Source organism: Diuraphis noxia, unplaced genomic scaffold (assembly GCF_037042655.1).
Source record: "Diuraphis noxia isolate RWA-SAM2 unplaced genomic scaffold, SU_Dnox_SAM2 contig0001, whole genome shotgun sequence".
NCBI lineage: Eukaryota > Metazoa > Arthropoda > Insecta > Hemiptera > Aphididae > Diuraphis > Diuraphis noxia.
In genome coordinates, this window is record NW_028301711.1 from 47,793,096 (window position 1) to 47,813,070 (window position 19,975).

At 28.4% G+C, this 19,975-nt stretch overlaps 2 protein-coding genes across 2 annotated transcripts in view; one reads left to right on the forward strand and one right to left on the reverse strand.

Moving 5' to 3' along the window:
- Positions 1-2,888: 2,888 nt before the first annotated feature.
- Positions 2,889-19,975, reverse strand: part of LOC149060787 (uncharacterized) — a 40,006-nt gene continuing 22,919 nt past the window's right edge. Inside the window, exons 3-5 of the mRNA XM_089217956.1 lie at positions 4,485-4,838; positions 4,049-4,148; positions 2,889-3,215 (exon numbers count right to left, since the gene is read on the reverse strand). Coding sequence (XP_089074082.1) covers positions 3,052-3,215; positions 4,049-4,148; positions 4,485-4,541 — 321 coding nt within the window. The 5' untranslated portion in view covers positions 4,542-4,838 and the 3' untranslated portion in view covers positions 2,889-3,051. The remainder of the gene's footprint in view (positions 3,216-4,048; positions 4,149-4,484; positions 4,839-19,975) is intronic.
- LOC149060788 (insulin-like growth factor) lies at positions 14,681-18,708 on the forward strand. The gene is made up of 3 exons (XM_089217802.1): positions 14,681-14,848; positions 18,134-18,303; positions 18,553-18,708. Exons 2-3 carry the CDS (start codon positions 18,144-18,146, stop codon positions 18,678-18,680), a joined length of 288 nt encoding a protein of 95 aa, XP_089073928.1. The 5' UTR covers positions 14,681-14,848; positions 18,134-18,143; the 3' UTR covers positions 18,681-18,708.

Below are 19,975 nucleotides of genomic sequence, written 5' to 3' on the forward strand. Positions count from 1 at the left end.
TATTGTTTTCTGTAATTTATTTTCTTAATACATTTCCACATTATAAATATATTTTGTTTTTTCTTCTACAATTTACAACAAAGCTATAATAATGCGCATATATATACTATTTATTTATAAACAAAAGTTGCTAGTGCTTAAAATCTAGCTACACAAATATGGTGAAAAAATGCTGAATCCATCAATGTGTATTTAATTTACATTACAATATGGATCACATATAATTATGCAACACTCAGCAAAGTACATGTTTATTGAACTCCTATAATCTACCTATAAATCTGATGTCTATACGCATCACCATTTGCGTTTATCTTAAATTTATTGTTAAACAGTATGGAGATTAAATCAACTTTAATGTACCTATCCATATCTCATTGATTAATCAACACATTGACTTGATCGTTTTATACGTGTTTAGATAATATCTATATACCTAGATCATAGACCATAGTTATATGTAGGTAGTAGGTAAGCATTATGCTGGAAATTGTAATGATTTAATTAGTATAACATAATAATATACCAGTAAATAATAATTATAATATACCAGTTTAAAACCGAACATTTGTGTGTAGGTAATGGAATATGTTTTCACTAGGAGCTAGATAGGCAACCAAATGTCTAGGGTGGTGGACTTGGTCGGCCCGAGAAGAAAAATACCGGAGATATATACTATGTATATAAATAGCTGTATGGGGATACAGCGGGCCAACCCCGCTTATCCCTATCCAAAGTTGCTAGATCTGTAACGTCATAACAGGATAGGGATATTCGCATACACACCAGAGAGCTGGGGAAGGGGTATCTCCAAAATGTTATTACTACTCTTATGTGTATATATTTATCTTTCTGTAAATAAACGATGCTGCATGGGGGCTAAGCAATGTGAAAACAGTACAGCCTCCATGTAGTGATTTAACATTAAAAAAAAAGATAGGCAACCAAATCAACATTTATTTCAAGTATCTACGAATAACCATACTAGATTTCCTCATATTTTATTTAAAATTTAATAGGCATGCATTTAACAATTTATTTAATTTACTAATAACATAAGAATAATGTTTCTACTTATATATGTTTAAAATATAAATATATATTTTTTTTAGACTTTTTAAAGTTATTTATCAAATTCTATTTCATTGGATCAACACTTTTTCTAAACATACAAAATGTCATTATTTTTCCTGACTTATTAGCATTAAGTATTTGCATTTTAAATTTTGTTACCAATCTGATGATGTATAATATAATAAATAATCATAATATCAGGAAGAAATTATTTTTTAGCCGATATTGACAGAAAAGAGAAAAACCTGCAGAAGTATAATTGTAACGCTATCTGTCGGTCAAAAAGCGGCTGTAAAGAAGAACAATTAATATAGCTATTCAACATGAAGTCAATTCATTTCCAAGTTCAAAACGAATTTCCACTTGGATATGACTATATGAGCATTTAACTGTTTGAAACTGTACCATATGAGCAGTCTTGTAAAAAATACTTTTGAAAAAGTATTAAGATACTAATAATAGTATTAGATTTATTTTAAAAATACTATTATATTACACGTTCATACAAAACAATACTTTAATTTATAGTAAAATATTCGTGAAAAATAATTAAGCAAATAAATTTGTTGGTATTTAAATTTTGTTAAAAAACAGTTTTTAATAATAACCCAGAATCAAAATGTGGATTAAACAAAATGCGACAAAGAAATGCTAGCTTTAGATAGAGTTGTGCAGTGCGCTATAGAACTAGTTAACCGCAGAATTTAAGTGAGATTTTGGAAAAAGTCAACATAAATTTAATTGAGGACAGAGAATCAATTGTATATATAACTTAATATTTAATAATAATTATCTTTATTGAATTTAAAAATGTACGTACACTTTCAAAATGAGGAGTAGAATGATGTAAATTGTAGTTAATGTTTAAGGTGAAGCAACCATAATCAGTTATATGTTAAGTATGTGTATATATTAGCATTTTATTAAACATTAATAAACGATGGCAGCAGAGGAGTTAATTGTAATTATAAAAATAGTTAACTGTGTTCACACAGATCCTCCTCTGCTGTCGGTTTAAACGGAAAAAAACAAAAATTGTAGTTAATGCATACGGCTATGATATATTGTTTTGGATTCACACTTATGTTATATTATAAAAGTTAAACCATATTTCTATTTGATATTTATAACACAGTAACAATGATCTATCGCACATTCGCACATAAACTAAAATGTAGGAATGGGTAATTGTTGTCTGGGTACCTACTTATAACCTGTAAACTACAGACATAAAATATTGTGAAATGAGTTGAATAATTTAGTAATAGTATTTACTATTTGGTTTATTTCAGGTCAGTATTGAAATTGCAATAAAATCACCCAATCACAGTTATTTATAGCGATAACCATGAAAAGTCTAAGATTGAAATATAGAAGCTGAAATCTAGACATCGACAATAATGAACTTATTAGATTACTAAATGTGTATTATGTTCTGCAAATTAATTCACTAGTATATAATAATTACTTACTACTTACTTCATATTAATTAATGTAATAATAGTATAAATATTTAGAATGTTCCCATGTTCTTTTTTTTTTGGAATCAGAATTAATCATTATTGTAACTATTGACGTTACTTACCCAACACCAATTATTTAAAGTTAAATCTGTAATATTTTTATTGCGATTATTTCAAAGGAAGCTGTACGCATAAAGCGTGAACTAGTTTATTTACAAATTTACAATGAATGTGTGGCGTTCTTTTAAGCAATCTTAGGTTGTAGGTATGTCAACTGCCAAGTACTTAATACACCAGGATTTTTATATAATATTTAAGAAATATTTCATATTTGTCTGAACATATATTTACTTGAAATGCAAAATGGTAAAAAAAAGCACTTATAGGGATCCATCTTAAAATGAAATCAAGCTTAATTAAATTTTATGATTTACAAATTATATAATATATACACTGAAAACTTAATTTAAAATAAACATGATTAATTTAAAAGTTATCACAGGTGTTATTTAATTTAAATGGGTTCTGGTGGATTAATATTATTTTTGTAATTTTCTAAGAGTTTTGTATAGTTTGTTTCAACTTCGCTTAATCGTTTTAGTTCTCTTTCTAATGAAATAATATCACCTAAAGGTTGTAATAAATCAATGCATTCCATTTCCAGTTGATTTATTCTATCTGAAATTGAAAAAAAATACCATATATTTCTTAGCTAGATATAATGTCCCTTATAGGAGACCAGTAAAGGTATAATAGTTATAACACACAGTTAAAATTTAAGTTGATCAATTCGAAATTAATTGACTCAAAAATATCCAAACCATTTTCAATAAAAGTCATACCAATAGATTACTTACAACTTGGAAGACATTTATAGTTAATCTATATTACCCTTATAAAAGGTAGTTCAATTGTTAAAGGGTATTTCACATATGACATTTTTTAAGCTGTTAACGAAGAAAGAACTTTTTTTTGTATATTTAAATGTTAAATAATTCTATATATAAATTTGCTCATTTTTATTATATATTTAATTAAATAATATTACTTATCAGTAAAATAATTAAATTCACCAAAATAACTCTCAACCTCCAACTCGAGCTTTGTTTATAGGAGGATAAACTATATAAATTGTATAATGTTTGATTATAGATTGTATTGAATAATAATTTTAAAAAAAGGCCGATCAAAAAGTTTTCGATTAAAATCGGAAATTAATAATCGAGAAACTCTAGAGTTCCTTTTCTATTATCTTGACTTAGGTAAAATAAGTACCTAAATGCGTGTTAACAAACACATTGCGACGTGACGTGTATAACTTATAGGTAACTTATAAGTATAATGTATGTATATAAATTATAATATATATATATTTTAAAATACATTTTAAATATTAGTAAAAAGCATTTACGTAACCAGGTTAACTATTGTTCTAACTTATAATAGTGGTTTTTATGTGCCCACCGTTTACCACCTGTCATTTTCCACAACTATTTGCAGTAAATTCTCACCATTAACGGTACAACAGTTTTCGGCAAGTTGGTCCAGATTAGCGCTAATTGAATTGAGCATCATGTGCAACTCGTGGATTCCATCTCTGCTATCGCTTTCCTATATAACAAAATCGAATTCGAAATGTTAAGCGATTTATTAATAATTATGAGTTTATGACTATTATTTTGTTTGGAAATGAGAAAAATAAAACTGTTTCTGTAATTACGCGATAAAACACATCGTTGCCTTAATATGTTTCCATAAATAGAAACTTTTATAACGTTCACGCAGATCAATAATATACAATTCTTTTTCGTATCCAATTCCCGAACAAACGTCACGCCTAAACACATCAGAAATTCGAGCAAGTGATCGGAAAATTGTCTCTTTATCCTTTATAGGTCTTATGGGAGCTGGGAAGCGCTTACAAACAGATTATATTTTAAGTTTTACCTGGGCAACTACTACGGGGCAGCTTTCATCTTTTTGCATGCTATCCGCCGTCGCCATTCCGACGATTTATTAACGTTTTGAGTTCACTGATTTTTCCATTGACAAAATAATTTTTCTTCGAGCGTGGTGGACATACGTAACGAAAAATGAATTAAAATGGCGATGTTAGTGGTGAATACGACGCAGTGTCGAGATACCTCATACCGCGACGAGGCTGCGATTCGTTACCACGGTATTTATGAGTTACCGCGGTCGGATAAAAGACAAATTGCTCATCAGTGATGTCGTGGTCGTGAAAAATACGTTTTTATTCATGACGATCAAAGACGTCACTTTCCTAAAAACAACAGTGACCTGAAAACATAAAACAAAATTGAAAGATTTATTACGTGTAACTGAGTAGGAATATAAACGAATTATTTGCAACCATTGTATTACTGATAAAATTCATCAAAAAAATTTAGTCTGGTGAGGGTACTACGTAACTGACGGTGAAAACGCACTTTGGGCAATAACATTTTTTCGCATAACGGCAAAAGAGAGTTCTAGCGAATATTCTTTACAGTGACGATCTATTATATAAGCGCTTTCACAGCCAAAAAAACTGTATTTACCTTCACCGTCTATCCCGAAGTCCGAATCCGAAAAAGAACGATTTTGTTTTGAACCTCTTGGTTTTTTGGCTGTTTGTAAACTTCAGTAAAATTAATCTTTTCCAAAAAAATCGATTTGAAAAATGCGGCAAAAATAAATTTAACACTATATACCTACTACAATCTGCGACACCCGATAAGATACATTACATGAACAAACTGTGGCAATTTATTGTATATACCTTCTGGCTTCAATATAGGTACTATATAATATACGATATTGAAATATCGAAACGATAACGATACGATACGATATAACCTATTCGTTTAATGTTTATCGTTTAATTAGGTTTAATACGTGTTATAACAGCTTATAGGTACGTATTTTATCGGTGGCGTCATAGGCGCTCGCAAACATTTTTCTAGAGGGGGGGGGGGGGCAATGTTAGGATTTGAGGATAAATATTATAATTTTACTAGGTGTTTTAAAATAATAACCTTTTTTATTATACTCGTATACATATAGTAATTTATCTTAAAACATTAAATTAAAAATAATATTCTGAAAAAGCCAAGGGGGCAAATGCCCCAGTTTGCCCCCCCCCCACTGAGGGCGCATATGGGTGGCGTAACTTCATGATGGATAGTGTCTGTAGTTTGGGCGTATTATTAAATGTTTATGGCGTTCATATTATAATATATTCAATATAAGTATTTAGAGACTCTTACAGTATTGTACCTAAAAATAAAGAAAAAACCAATTTTAAAATTGAAAATATTATTATTATTAAAAACTAATTTAAGAGATCGAAGAGATCGAATAATCAAAAATGAAAATAAAAATAAAAATAAAAATTTAAAAAATTATTATTTACTCTAATTGATTTGATATTTTGTCGTTTATTCTTAAAACATAATTTTTCAAAAATTCAGATACCATGAAATTCGTCAATCTTCTTTCATTTGTAGCTGTACATTAAAACGTCGCACTGTCATTTTTCGGAATCAAAAACTTGTTCGTTTAAATTTAAAACTACTTGGTTTTGAGTGGTTTTAGAGCTAAGACACCTATTGGCTAGGTATTATCAAAAAAGAATACAACAATATTTTGTAGGGCATCTCATCGGGGGTTTATAAAATATTTAGTTTAAAACACATTGACGGACAGTCACGAAAAAGTACTACTATAGCAGTATTTTTGATTGGTGATGACAGTGGACACTTTTAAATAATACTGCTATAGCAGTACTGTAATAACGCAAAAATAAAAGAAAAGAATTTAAAATAATATGAATAAAATTCCAAAATAAATAATAATATAACTAAAATATTTAAGTTGATGGTTAAGCCAATGGTTATATATTACTAGTAGAAGATATGAGGATATTAGAAATAATAATGGTGTTTGGTTGATTTATTGAGTTACACTAAAGTATCTGTATTGTTCTCTACTCTTATAAGAGCTGGATAATAAGCTACCAGATATAAATATTAAAATTGCGCTATTACCTTCCTCCTGATCGTCGGAGGGTTCTCGAGGTCGTGATTCGAGAACGATCAAGTACACCGTAGTAATAAAATATTAATTATTAAATTATAAAAATCTAATAAATACAATATAATATATGAAGTTATATAAATATATGAATATTGATGCGCATGCACCTTACCTTATTCGCAGCTGTCTTTGATATGCAGTTTACGTAATAAAATAAATAAAGGTTTTTTTTTATTAAACACTCAGGCTAAAGAAAAACAACACTGTTAAATTTCGATTTTAAAAAAGAAACGGTCCAGCTGTCGCTCGCAATGTCTGGTGTTGAAAAGTTTTTAGGTGCTCCTGCACTCTTGAAGTTGTTTTAGTTTTGGATGGTACTCATGCACTTGAGAGTGGTGCTCATGCACTGATGGAAGGAGACGACGTGGTCCAGCCAGCCAGGGTTGTAGGTGGCTCCACCAAAGGCCTCTGCGTTTCCAAACACTTAGTATTGTCTTTGGCAACGGAGATCCTCATTGGACCATCCCCTGCTCTGGTGGCATACGAAATAGCTCACACGTGTTGTGCCAGATAGTCACAACTACGTATAAGTCCCCATGTGATTAAATAATACAAATCGTTCCTTTCATCAGTGGACAATGGTGTTTTTTTTTTGTTGGATTTTAACTGTTATCTGCGTGCGACAACTTGACTGTTATTTATTTTATTGAATATTTAAACAACATACAATCATGATGTGTAAGCATATCATTACAGTACTGTAAAAACATATAAAACGATACACTCGATACAGCCATTTAAAAAATCAAAAATAAACGTATTTTATAAAATATGTAATATCGAACAGTATAATCAACATAATGAAAATCCCCGATGAGATGCCCTTGTAAACATTATAAGCTTTCAGTTCGATAATAGGTGTTTTGACTCGAAAATTATTGTAGAGTGATTGATTTACAATCTAACTCTAAGTGTGCCATAATATTATATTGGGACATATCATTTTGTTAGGTATGTATTAATACGATTACCGAATTGGTCCACTATTATATATAGTATTGTCTGTAGTTGTGTTTATCAAATGTGCGTTCGATACCCGTATTTGGCATTCCTAGATTTCAATTTATTAATAGACGTCTTATCGTCTATCTTGTATTATTGATGAATATTTATAAAATTTCGGAATTTAATTTTTGTTATACGATCGTTAACTTTACTATATTATGGAGTACCATATAATATACGATTAGGATTTAACCGGCTTGGGACAATTATATAACACACCATAATATTTAAAAATAAAAATCAAGGGGGCCAGTCCGGGGTCACTGACATTTCTTAGGGGGCCAGCCCCCCTAAGGCCCCCCCTTTGGCGACGTGCCTGGATAATTATTAATTTTAATATTTTACTACGAAACCATTGAAGAGCATTTATTCATAATATAATAATATCATTGGTTATTGATAGTATATTGTATAATATAAAATTTGTATTTTGCGTTGTCGCATTATTTCTTTTTTATATATTTTTTTAACCTTTCTTCTGCACTGTTAATATGTATATCATATAAATATATATATTATATATGTATCAACTTGAATATTTTATAGAGCATCTATACAATTATATAGTGATGGATGGTGTTTATAAAAATAAAAAAAATATGTGTTAAATTTTGAGTGGAAAGACAATTTACACTTGTAAAGTTGTAAGTAGGTACTCGTACTATTGGTACTAACTATTAACTTACTAGTATTATCAAAAGTTTAGATTACTTACATTTGGATATACCTTACCAATTTGTATGCAAGACGCAACATAACATACCTAATTAATTAAAAGAATACGTAGGTACATACTCCATAGCTACACATAATAGTTGGTATATATGATTTAGAAACTAGGTAGGTTTATAATTGTATTGTATGTTTAGAAGGTATATCAAATTATAGAATAAATTTCCGTACACTGAACGAAAAAATACTATACGAAATACGAATCAACAAATATATTTTATTTATTATTAACCAATTTTTTATAATTTCAATCAAATTATTATTTATTCAATGATATTTTGATTAAATTAATTAAAATGTATGGAACCAAGAATTTCAAATTTATTAAATCAATAATGTTTACTATAAGTGTGTATACCTACAAACAGTACAAACATTAAATTGCACTGGCTGACACTCTGACTTTTAGATTCTGAGTGGAGCGATGAATGTATTGATTTTACCATGATGTGTGATTTTTTTGATTTTTTTTTTTTTTTTTGTGTCGGTCATCACGTTTTGGGGCAGTAAAAATGCTTCGATTTTTGACTTCAGTACCTCGTTCGATCAGAAAGTGAATCTAGTTGGTACTTTGGGGTGTCAAAAGTAAAAAAATCTTAATACTTTTCTAAATAATTGAGAAAAACAAACTAAAAATTAAGGGAAAAACGTGAAATTTTACGCACACTCATTTTTCGACAAAATCGATTTTGGTTTTTGATGTAACTTTCAAACAAATGAACATAGATACATGAAATTTTCACCTAATGTTTATATAAGTATATTCTATCCACCATGCAATTTTCAAAAAATTTCGACTTAAGTTGAACTATTCATAGGCATTTCAAATTTTCGATCATTATTAGTTTTTTTTAAATTAATATCGATAAAAATTTATTTGTTAGGCAGAAAAGCTTGAAAATTTAATACAAGGCTCTTAACATATTGTTACAATAGCTGTTGAAAAATAAAATAAATTCAGTCACAATTTTTTTTTTATAAGCATTCAAATTTTGAATTTTGACAAAATACGTAAAAATCACGAAAATTCACAAATTATTTTAAGCTAGAAATTCATAAAAAATTTTCTTTTTAAATCTAAGATTTAAAAATTTAATACAAGATTCCTTACAAGTTTTTCAATCTTTATCACAAATAAAAATTCCACCTGAAATTCAAATTAAATTTTTATGAGCATTTAAAATTTAAATTTTTACAACATTGGATTTTCACTTTTAGCGATTTCCTTATTTTGGTGTAACTCTAAAACAAATTACCACAGATACTTGAAATTTTGACTGAATGTTTATATAGGCGTGTTATATATTTGATAAAATTTTCAAAATATTTAGATTTGTTTTGAGCTGTTTACTGACATTTTAATTTTTCAACTTTATTAGTTTTTTTTTCTATAAATATCGATAAAAATTTATTTGTTCGGTAGAAAAGCTTGAAAATTTAATACAAGGCTTCTAACACATTGTAACAATAGAAATTAAAAAATATTAAAAATTCGTAGGCACAATTTTTTTTTATAAGCATTTAAAGTTCAAATTTTGACTAAATACGTAAAAATTACGGCAATGTTCAAATTATCTTAGATAGAAATTCATAAAAGTTTTCCTTTTTAATTCTAAGATTTGAAAATTTAATACAAGGCTCCTAACATATTTTTTTTTACAATAGAAGTTGAAAAATAAAAGAAATATATAGTCACAATTTTTTTTTTATAAGCATTCAAAGTTTGAATTTTTACAACATATTATGTAAAAATCACGAAAATTCGTAAATTATTTTATGCTAGAAATTCATAAAAAATTTTCCTTTTATATCTAAGATTTGAAAATTTAATACAAGGCTCATTATAAATTCTTACAATAGCAATTGAAAAATAAAAGAAATATATAGTCACAATTTTTTTTTATAAGCATTCAAAGTTTGAATTTTGACAACATATGTAAAAATCACGAAAATTCGCAAATTATTTCAAACTAGAAATTCATAAAAATTTTCTTTTTAAAACTAAGATTTGAAAATTTTTAATAATCTATAATACTCGTATATCCTAGACAGATAAACCAACTTCGCTCAGAATCGTTTTTTGTATACAATGATATAATATCATTGGATTCAAATTTAATTCCATCCATTACAGTAACCCACTTGTAACCTACTGTACAGCAGAGCGACATATACGACTTACCCGCTTATTTTTTTAATTTTAAATTTAAGAGGACGTTATACCCGCATGTGTTGTCTCCGTCTTACAAGTGCATAACATAGCAATTTCATATAGCCCAGGGCCTCACAGGGCATGTATGTTTTCAAAGCTATATATGGAAAAGGGGCAGAGCGCAATCCTAGATGACCCAGAGCACACTGTTATTGCATGTCCTTTCTGGAGTGAAACCTACTTAATGTTATTAAGATTCATCGAACAAAATCTTTGACGCTTGTCCTGAGATTGGGAAGTCAAAAAAACTCAATTCAAAGATTAAAGAGATGAAAGCTGTGATGAGGTGCCCTGCACTAGAAGAACACTGACGATGTATTGTGCTCCAGATGCCTTATAGGTACCTAACCAATCCAACTAATAAATTATCGAAATTTTTAGATTCATATAAATCCTTGTCAACTAGTTTCATTTGATTGACTAACATTTATTATTACTTTTTTTCAGATTACACTATTTTTTTTTATAGCATGTAGCATATTATCATTATGTTCATTTTAATAAATCGTGTACTTTCTCTATTATTTCTTTTGTTATTGAACTTGGACATTTCAAAGATATTGATATTATGTTTTACGTTGGTTAATAGGAGAGATTATAAGAATGGTTTGGACTTTATAATAATAACTATTTTTGTCAGCGTTCACATCCAATGCATTTAAAGAATTCCTAACCCAAACAAAGGTTAGATTTAATGCAAGTGGCAACAGAAACATCTAGGGCAAATAGACAAGTCGAAAGGTTGAATCGTCGTATAACTGCAATACTAGCAAAAAAGACTGTGACATTAAATATATCGGACTAAGTACTTGGTGAGGTTGAGTATGCCTTGAATAATATGTCAAGTGCTTCGGCGGGCGAAGCCCCGTCTAAATTATTATTTGGAGTGCATTAAGGGTGCACAGTGGAGAATAGTTTTAAAAGGTTATTGTTGGAAATAGGCGAAGAAAAGAGTTTGGAACAAATGAGGAGAGGCTGAAGATAAAATCTTAAAGAGTCAATCATATAATAAAAAATACTATGATAGAAAATATAAAAACCTACATTGTATAAAAAAGGAGATTTTGTTACGATAAAGAACACAGATGTAAATGTGGGAGTTAATAAAACATTAACAGCCAGATTTAAGGGTCCATATTATGTGATGTATAAAATCGTATCAAATAATAGATTTATAGTGAAAGACATTGAGGGGTTTCAACACACTCAAATACCATATGAAGGGGCAATGAGTTCAGATAATTTAAGAAATTGGAGTAGGACTGTAAAGGAATAATTATTGCTATGAAATATTAAAATGTACTGACATTTTGTGTTACTAGATGTTGTATATAATGTATAATTTATATAATATACATAAATTAATAAATAATATTGTTTATATTCTGTGTTGATATATTATTGGTGATTATGTATTGATTTGTATTATGTAGTCAATTATTATTTGTGTATTAATCTCTGAGTCTAGGATAGGTCATGGCTAAATAGAATGGCAGTCAGCAAGATAATCAAAATGCTCTATGAATACGCAGTTTACTCCAGATCACGTCACGTTCCCGCCGTTTTCAAGTAAGCCATTATTACGATTATGTTATGTTATATTTTATGCCATGAATTCATTTTTTTTACCATGATTTACTCCGCATTACATCACTGTATATGCGACGTTTATCTTGCTGACATGCCTGTCCATTAAGCCATGGGATAGGTCAGAACGGGCGGCGAGCTGCTGTGATAGTATTATTATCATTATTATTATTATTATTGCTATTATCACTATTATTATTATTATTATTATGATTTATCATTAGTTTTGTTATTATATAATATATTATTTTGGAGGTTATGTTCAACTTTTGTTTTATGTCTGAAGTAGCGAGAATGTGCGCGCACCAGACACACACGTTTCTGTCTTATTAATATTATGTTTTGTATGAGTATGTTATTAAACGAAAGTTAGTCCCGAAAGTCTTTGGTATTTCTTACAAAATTAATGTTATTTGATTTTGTATTAAGTTTCAAAATAAACAAAAACATTTTTTAATTATTTTAAGACAATAATTAGATAAATCGATATGTCATTCCCTCAAACATATTATTCTCTTTATTTTTTGTAATGGGTAATTTTACTCACTGAAGATTACTTAAAAACATAAAAAAATGATTCTACGTTTTGTCTATGTTGAGCGTGGGCCAGAGAGAAAAAAATGGTGAGCAGACATTCTCATATATAAAATCGTTGTCATTTCTAATTTCAACCCTTAAATGTTTAATCTAACAAAATAAAAGATTTAACTTTATACATTTTAATACCTATAAAATAAATAATATTTTCATGAAATTACGCTAAAATTATCTATTCCTAACTAATCCTGTATAATATTTATATTTATTGTTATCAGAAATTTAAATAATGGCAAACTTTCATATTGTCTTGCTGGTATTCTGTCTGGTCAGTTTTGACACATTATAGCTAAATATTAACACGGTTCTTACTGGGACAACGAGAACTACTTTTGTGGATCAAGGATGACAAATAAACTACAAGCGATTTCCAATGGAAAATACAATGAGATACCTTGTGAGTTTCTAGCAATTCATTTTTAAATACTTAAAATTCTTCAATCATAGTCATATTGTTTACGCTTGTTATGAGGATGGGAAGTCTGACATTGTTGCACATACATTAGATAATAATATTATTATAAGTGCACTCTGGGCCATATTATCTTGACTAATGAATATAGCCCCAATACTTTAGTGCAGTAAAAGTTTGTAGTAGCTTCTGATATCACTAACATCGAAATATTGACATACACAATTTTTTTTCACAGCTGGCGAGGACCATCTTTTGTCGAGATAATCTATTGAGCACCGGAGACAATTGGGAATACCGCTGATCGTGGAGGAATGCTGTACAACACCCAGCACTAGATGAACATTGAAAATGTATTGTGTATCAGATGTCCGATAGGTATCTAACCAATGCAATCAAATAAATTATCGATTATTGTTTAAATCAATACCAATCCGCGTCAACTAGTTTCATTGGACTCATTAAAATGTAAGAGGTTTTTGATTTCGTATCAGATCATTTTTAACATTATTTTTTTACCATTTGATTATATGCATTGTACTCGTATATTAATTGGTTGTAACTAAAAAGGTTTTAATGTTTAGACTGGTGGAATTAAACCACACAGTCCAAATCTTCCAAAATTTCTTGTATCTGCTATTGATTCAAAATTGTACAGATTAAGGTTATATATCCCACAAGATTTCCAACGATGTCCAAATGAAAATAGCCGAAATCATCTATTGCAGGATGTTAGTCGTTGGAAAGCAACGGAACTGAGACAATGCATTTTATACACCGGTATGGCAGTTTTTCATAATGTTTTAGAGAAAAAAGTTTACGGCCATTTTATAGTCTTGTGTGTTGCTATAATAATTATGACGACAGATAATATATCTGAAGAATATATTTTATTTGCAAACAAATTACTAATTTATGGAAATTCGATAAAAAAAAAAAAAAAAAAAAATATGAATTTACCTCTGAACAATACAAATTCTATCGTTCTACTCGGTAAATATTATTCCTTATTTATCCTTAATGCAATTCCAAATTGGAACAATTGTAACAATATTAAGTCAATAAATTATGCATATTGATGTGTATTATTACGTATTTTAAATACTTATATATAATAGAAATAAGTTAACCAACATCATAACTAAATTCATAGCATTATATTGGTTTTAGGTCTTGGTTTGTTGTATTATTCTTGGACATACAGGAGATTCAACAAGTGCCATTAGAATGGTTGTCTTTGCTTGGGAACAATGGTAATGGAAAGTGTTGGTTTCCTTTTACCAAGCATGACCAAACCAAAATATTTTTTAGTCCTACACAAATAACAAAAATGATTATTGAATGTTCTATGGAGATGGTATACTCTACAACATACAAAAAGTTAAAGGGCCTTTTAGTGAGTTATTCCATTGTTGCTATTTCTAATTATTATTTATTTATTTTTATTCATTGATATTAAGTTACTCACATAATTAAATTTTTTTTTTAGCCAATGAAATACAAGCTAGGAGAGTAGCGAAAGCTTGGTCACGTTCAGAAGATAATGATGACATAGGAAGTGAACAGTTGCAGGCTGGTTGTTCCAGAAGGAAAATAACTGCCATAAGCAGTTGGGCATCCAGTACAATGTAGATTGTCTACTACTACGCCATTTAAAATAAACAATAGGTATAGTACCTACCAGGTAAATAATAATTTTTCTCGTGTTAGTCAAACAAAAATATTGTTTTACATATTATGTAATATTTTACACATAACATACAAAAACCGTTAGGACTGCAATCAGAAAATAAATTATATTTAATTGAATGATGTTTTTTAAACTAAAATAATAAGTGTATGCTCAGTTACATGAAAAATTGATTAATTTATTGGTACAATAAAGTTTAATGAACCATTTAAAGGCCATTAAATCATGTTTAAAGAACCAAATTACTCTTATAACTCTCACTATTATTTCAATAAATGTTAAGTTACTGTTATTTTTTCATGCGGACAGGCATAAGTATTTGTAGAGTTAAATTTAATTAATTTCCCTGCATCAAAACTTTATTATTTCTACTAATCTATTAAACGAGTTTGTTAAATTAAACTAGTTCTCTGACAATAATGACTGTGGTTTGGAACAAAACACAAATAAGAATTTATTTGATTTTATAACATCAGCAACTTCCGATAATTTTTTGGAATATAGTTTTATTACTGGTGATACTGAAAACATTTCTGTACTAGGTACCTCTTGTAAAATATGTGGTCAATCAATTTACTTCAAAAGATAAAAGATTTCGATATAATATATTTAGATCACTTTTCAAAGTATTTGTTTTATATTTTTGTATTTTTAAACATATTTTATTTTTTAACTGGATTTGAAAATGTCCCAATTCAGTTTTTTAATTTTAATACATTATTAGCACTTAAAAAATATTTGTAGTTATGAACTATTTTTACTTCAAATTATTACTCAATTAGCTAAAAGCTAATTTTACTATATATCATTATGATACATTTTGGTACTTGGTAAACTAAAATTAAAATAGTTATTTTTAATTATATCATCTGTTAATAGAAATAGCATCTTAGTGTTGGTGAAAAATTAAAAAAGCAAAGAGAAAATTAAAAACAACTGAAATTGAAATTGCCAAAAATATATTATTATGAACTTTGCATAAAACATAATGTTAAATTATGCTATAAAATCAGACAATGAATGCAAAAACATTTACAGCATAAAGATTTGATTTACTAAAAATCAAAATCACAATAATAATAAATAGGACACGGATTCTGTAACATTTACTATTATTTATTGTTTTTTTTTGTTTTAAATTTGTTGTCAGTTAATAATTTTTACACTGTAATAATTGTATAAATATTTGTTGTTGTGCAAGAATTGTAATTCATGTTACATACTATTTATATGAAATTTTTTTCTTTTTCAAATTTATCCGATATACATAATACTATGTTTCGACTTAAAACGTATGTGTAGTCTTGAAGGGAAATAGGGAATATTGATTTGATTACCCATTGATTATTTTGTTTGATGAGGCATATCAATCTCAACATTGTGCCTATACAATATAAGTATGAATATACATGGTATTATCAGATAGCTATAATAACACTGTAATAAACTATAATATGAATAAAAAGTATACTTTGCTAAATTTAGTCTAAAAAGTGTACTAGTATATATTTACTGCAACTACATCCAAGCCCCAAGAAATAAAAATGTAACATTATAAAAATAATTTGATACATCTATATTCAAATGTTTTATCTGACATTTTATTAATTGATAACAATGATTAACGTCTTAACGACGACGAAGTGGGTAATTTTACGGTTACGATTCATATTTTGTTAATATAGCGGTTAGCTTAGAGAAAACAAAAACAACTGTAGCTCAGTGTGACCGTATGTAAAATAAATCAGTAAATTGTATTTAGCTCCAATCGCGGTTTTCAAGCGTCCATTATGGTTTCACATATTCTAAGATAGCATTTGTGAACCTGTTGTTAAAAACACGTTTTCGAGTCACCTTCATTCTTTCGCTCAAGTCTTAGTAATTTTTTACAAATTATACAAATACAATAATTGGAATTGATAATTTATTCCACAATATTCCGTAAGTACCGTTTGCCCTATCTATACTCCGCGTTAGACGGCGTATTTTACTATTGAGGAACATATAGTTCATATACATTAATAATACAATCATGCATCTACTATTTGAAAGAGAATTGCTCGTAAATTGTTGACGTGTAGACAATTCTTTAAAATTACTTGCTATGGAAATAAATAATCATAATATCAAACATCGTGGTTTAATATCGCATCTATGAGTAGAATAAATTAATGCACAATTTAAGGTAGAAGTTATATAGTAAGAAATATAAACTTTTTCTTTTTATATAATTTTATAATGGTCAACAATCTCATAAACGTTATAGTACTAGATTACAACTTGTGTCGCGAAGAAGTGACCGGCTGGCAGTTTATGCAGTATATGAGGGTATATCTTCAGATATGAAAAAAATCTCTTTTAAGAGTGTGACTAACATACTTCTTTCTTTCAATACTGGTTTGATTTTGTATGTTAGTTGAAGCACAATAGTTTTAAAAAAATCTTACGATAAAAAAGTTATTTAATATACAATTAAAAAAATATGTGGTAGTTTCAGTTTTGAATAAAACAAAGTTTAACTGTAGATAACAAAAAAAAAAAATAAAATAAAACGTTAGATCCATCCTATAAGAGAGATTTTAATAACTTGAGATATACTATTCTGTGACACAAGCAAGTCATTTCTTGGAGAAACGCAAAGGTTTCTATATTAAGCAAATGTAAAAGCCATGTTGTGTTTATTAAAAAAAAAAAAAAACTTTTATTATTTATAAGATTAGAATATTATATTTAATTTCAATATAGTACTGTTTTTAATCATTTTTTATGGTTAAACTCTAATTTAAAATGCTACCAATATCTATAATAGTAATTTATTAACAGCAAATTAAATCAAAAATTTTATTAACATTATCTGATATTCTAAACTATTCATGTACACCTGCAGTATTTGTTAATCATAAGACATAGCAAACATTTTAGTTTACAAAAACAGCATAAATGGATACATAAAGGTAAAAACTGTTATTCACTGGTAATTTATTAACATTAGTATAAAATACTTATACTTCCAACAATGTTAGTAACAATATCCACCAAATCAAATATATTTAAAATTATTGCATGCTCTTCAGATAATATTTTGATTATTAACCAAGCTGATTAAATGGTATAAAAACAATCATTTCTAATTTAAAACCCTCAAATGTATAATCCAATAAAATAACTATAAATCAGAGTTAGTAGTGAGAATGATATATTAAAATCACCAATCCTTAACTAATTATGTACAACACTTCACATTTATATTGTTTTGTTATCAGATTTTCAATAATGGAAAACTTTCATATTTTCTTACTGGTACTCTGTCTGGTCGGATTATCATGTCCTCAAAAATACGATCCTTACTGGGACAACAAGTACTATTTTTGTGGGTCGAGTTTGACTGATGAAATGCAGATCATTTGCAAAGGAAGATATAATGAGCTACCTGGTGAGTATTTAGGAAGCTATTTTTAAATACCTACTTAAAGTTCTTAAGATTCATCGACCAAAATTCTTTAACGCTTGTCCTGAGATTGGGAAGTCAAAAACAGATGACTCGATGTAATATGTCGTAAAATTATTATAATTGCACTTTGGACAATATTTTCTTGGATAATGAATATTGCGCCAATATACATTTGTTATAGCATTATACATCTCAGACAGTAATATTGACATGCACATTTATTGTTTGTAGTTGACGAGGAGCAGTTATCTATTGAGAATCGGAGACAATTAGGATTGCCACTAATCGTCGATGAATGCTGTGAGGTGCCCTGCACTAGAAGAACACTGACGATGTATTGTGCTCCAGATGCCTTATAGGTACCTAACCAATCCAACTAATAAATTATCGAAATTTTTAGATTCATATAAATCCTTGTCAACTAGTTTCATTTGATTGACTAACATTTATTATTACTTTTTTTCAGATTACACTATTTTTTTTTTATAGCATGTAGCATATTATCATTATGTTCATTTTAATAAATCGTGTACTTTCTCTATTATTTCTTTTGTTATTGAACTTGGACATTTCAAAGATATTGATATTATGTTTTACGTTGGTTAATAGGAGAGATTATAAGAATGGTTTGGACTTTATAATAATAACTATTTTTGTCAGCGTTCACATCCAATGCATTTAAAGAATTCCTAACCCAAACAAAGGTTAGATTTAATGCAAGTGGCAACAGAAACATCTAGGGCAAATAGACAAGTCGAAAGGTTGAATCGTCGTATAACTGCAATACTAGCAAAAAAGACTGTGACATTAAATATATCGGACTAAGTACTTGGTGAGGTTGAGTATGCCTTGAATAATATGTCAAGTGCTTCGGCGGGCGAAGCCCCGTCTAAATTATTATTTGGAGTGCATTAAGGGTGCACAGTGGAGAATAGTTTTAAAAGGTTATTGTTGGAAATAGGCGAAGAAAAGAGTTTGGAACAAATGAGGAGAGGCTGAAGATAAAATCTTAAAGAGTCAATCATATAATAAAAAATACTATGATAGAAAATATAAAAACCTACATTGTATAAAAAAGGAGATTTTGTTACGATAAAGAACACAGATGTAAATGTGGGAGTTAATAAAACATTAACAGCCAGATTTAAGGGTCCATATTATGTGATGTATAAAATCGTATCAAATAATAGATTTATAGTGAAAGACATTGAGGGGTTTCAACACACTCAAATACCATATGAAGGGGCAATGAGTTCAGATAATATAAGAAATTGGAGTAGGACTGTAAAGGAATAATTATTGCTATGAAATATTAAAATGTACTGACATTTTGTGTTACTAGATGTTGTATATAATGTATAATTTATATAATATACATAAATTAATAAATAATATTGTTTATATTCTGTGTTGATATATTATTGGTGATTATGTATTAATTTGTATTATGTAGTCAATTATTATTTGTGTATTAATCTCTGAGTCTAGGATAGGTCATGGCTAAATAGAATGGCAGTCAGCAAGATAATCAAAATGCTCTATGAATACGCAGTTTACTCCAGATCACGTCACGTTCCCGCCGTTTTCAAGTAAGCCATTATTACGATTATGTTATGTTATATTTTATGCCATGAATTCTTTTTTTTTTCCCATA

Bases quoted from the DNA above. Each gene is read 5' to 3' on its own strand.
- LOC149060788 (XM_089217802.1), top strand. From the start codon at position 18,144: ATGGAAAACTTTCATATTTTCTTACTGGTACTCTGTCTGGTCGGATTA. The intron at 18,304-18,552 runs GTGAGTATTTAG...TATTGTTTGTAG, and splicing joins AAGATATAATGAGCTACCTG to TTGACGAGGAGCAGTTATCT.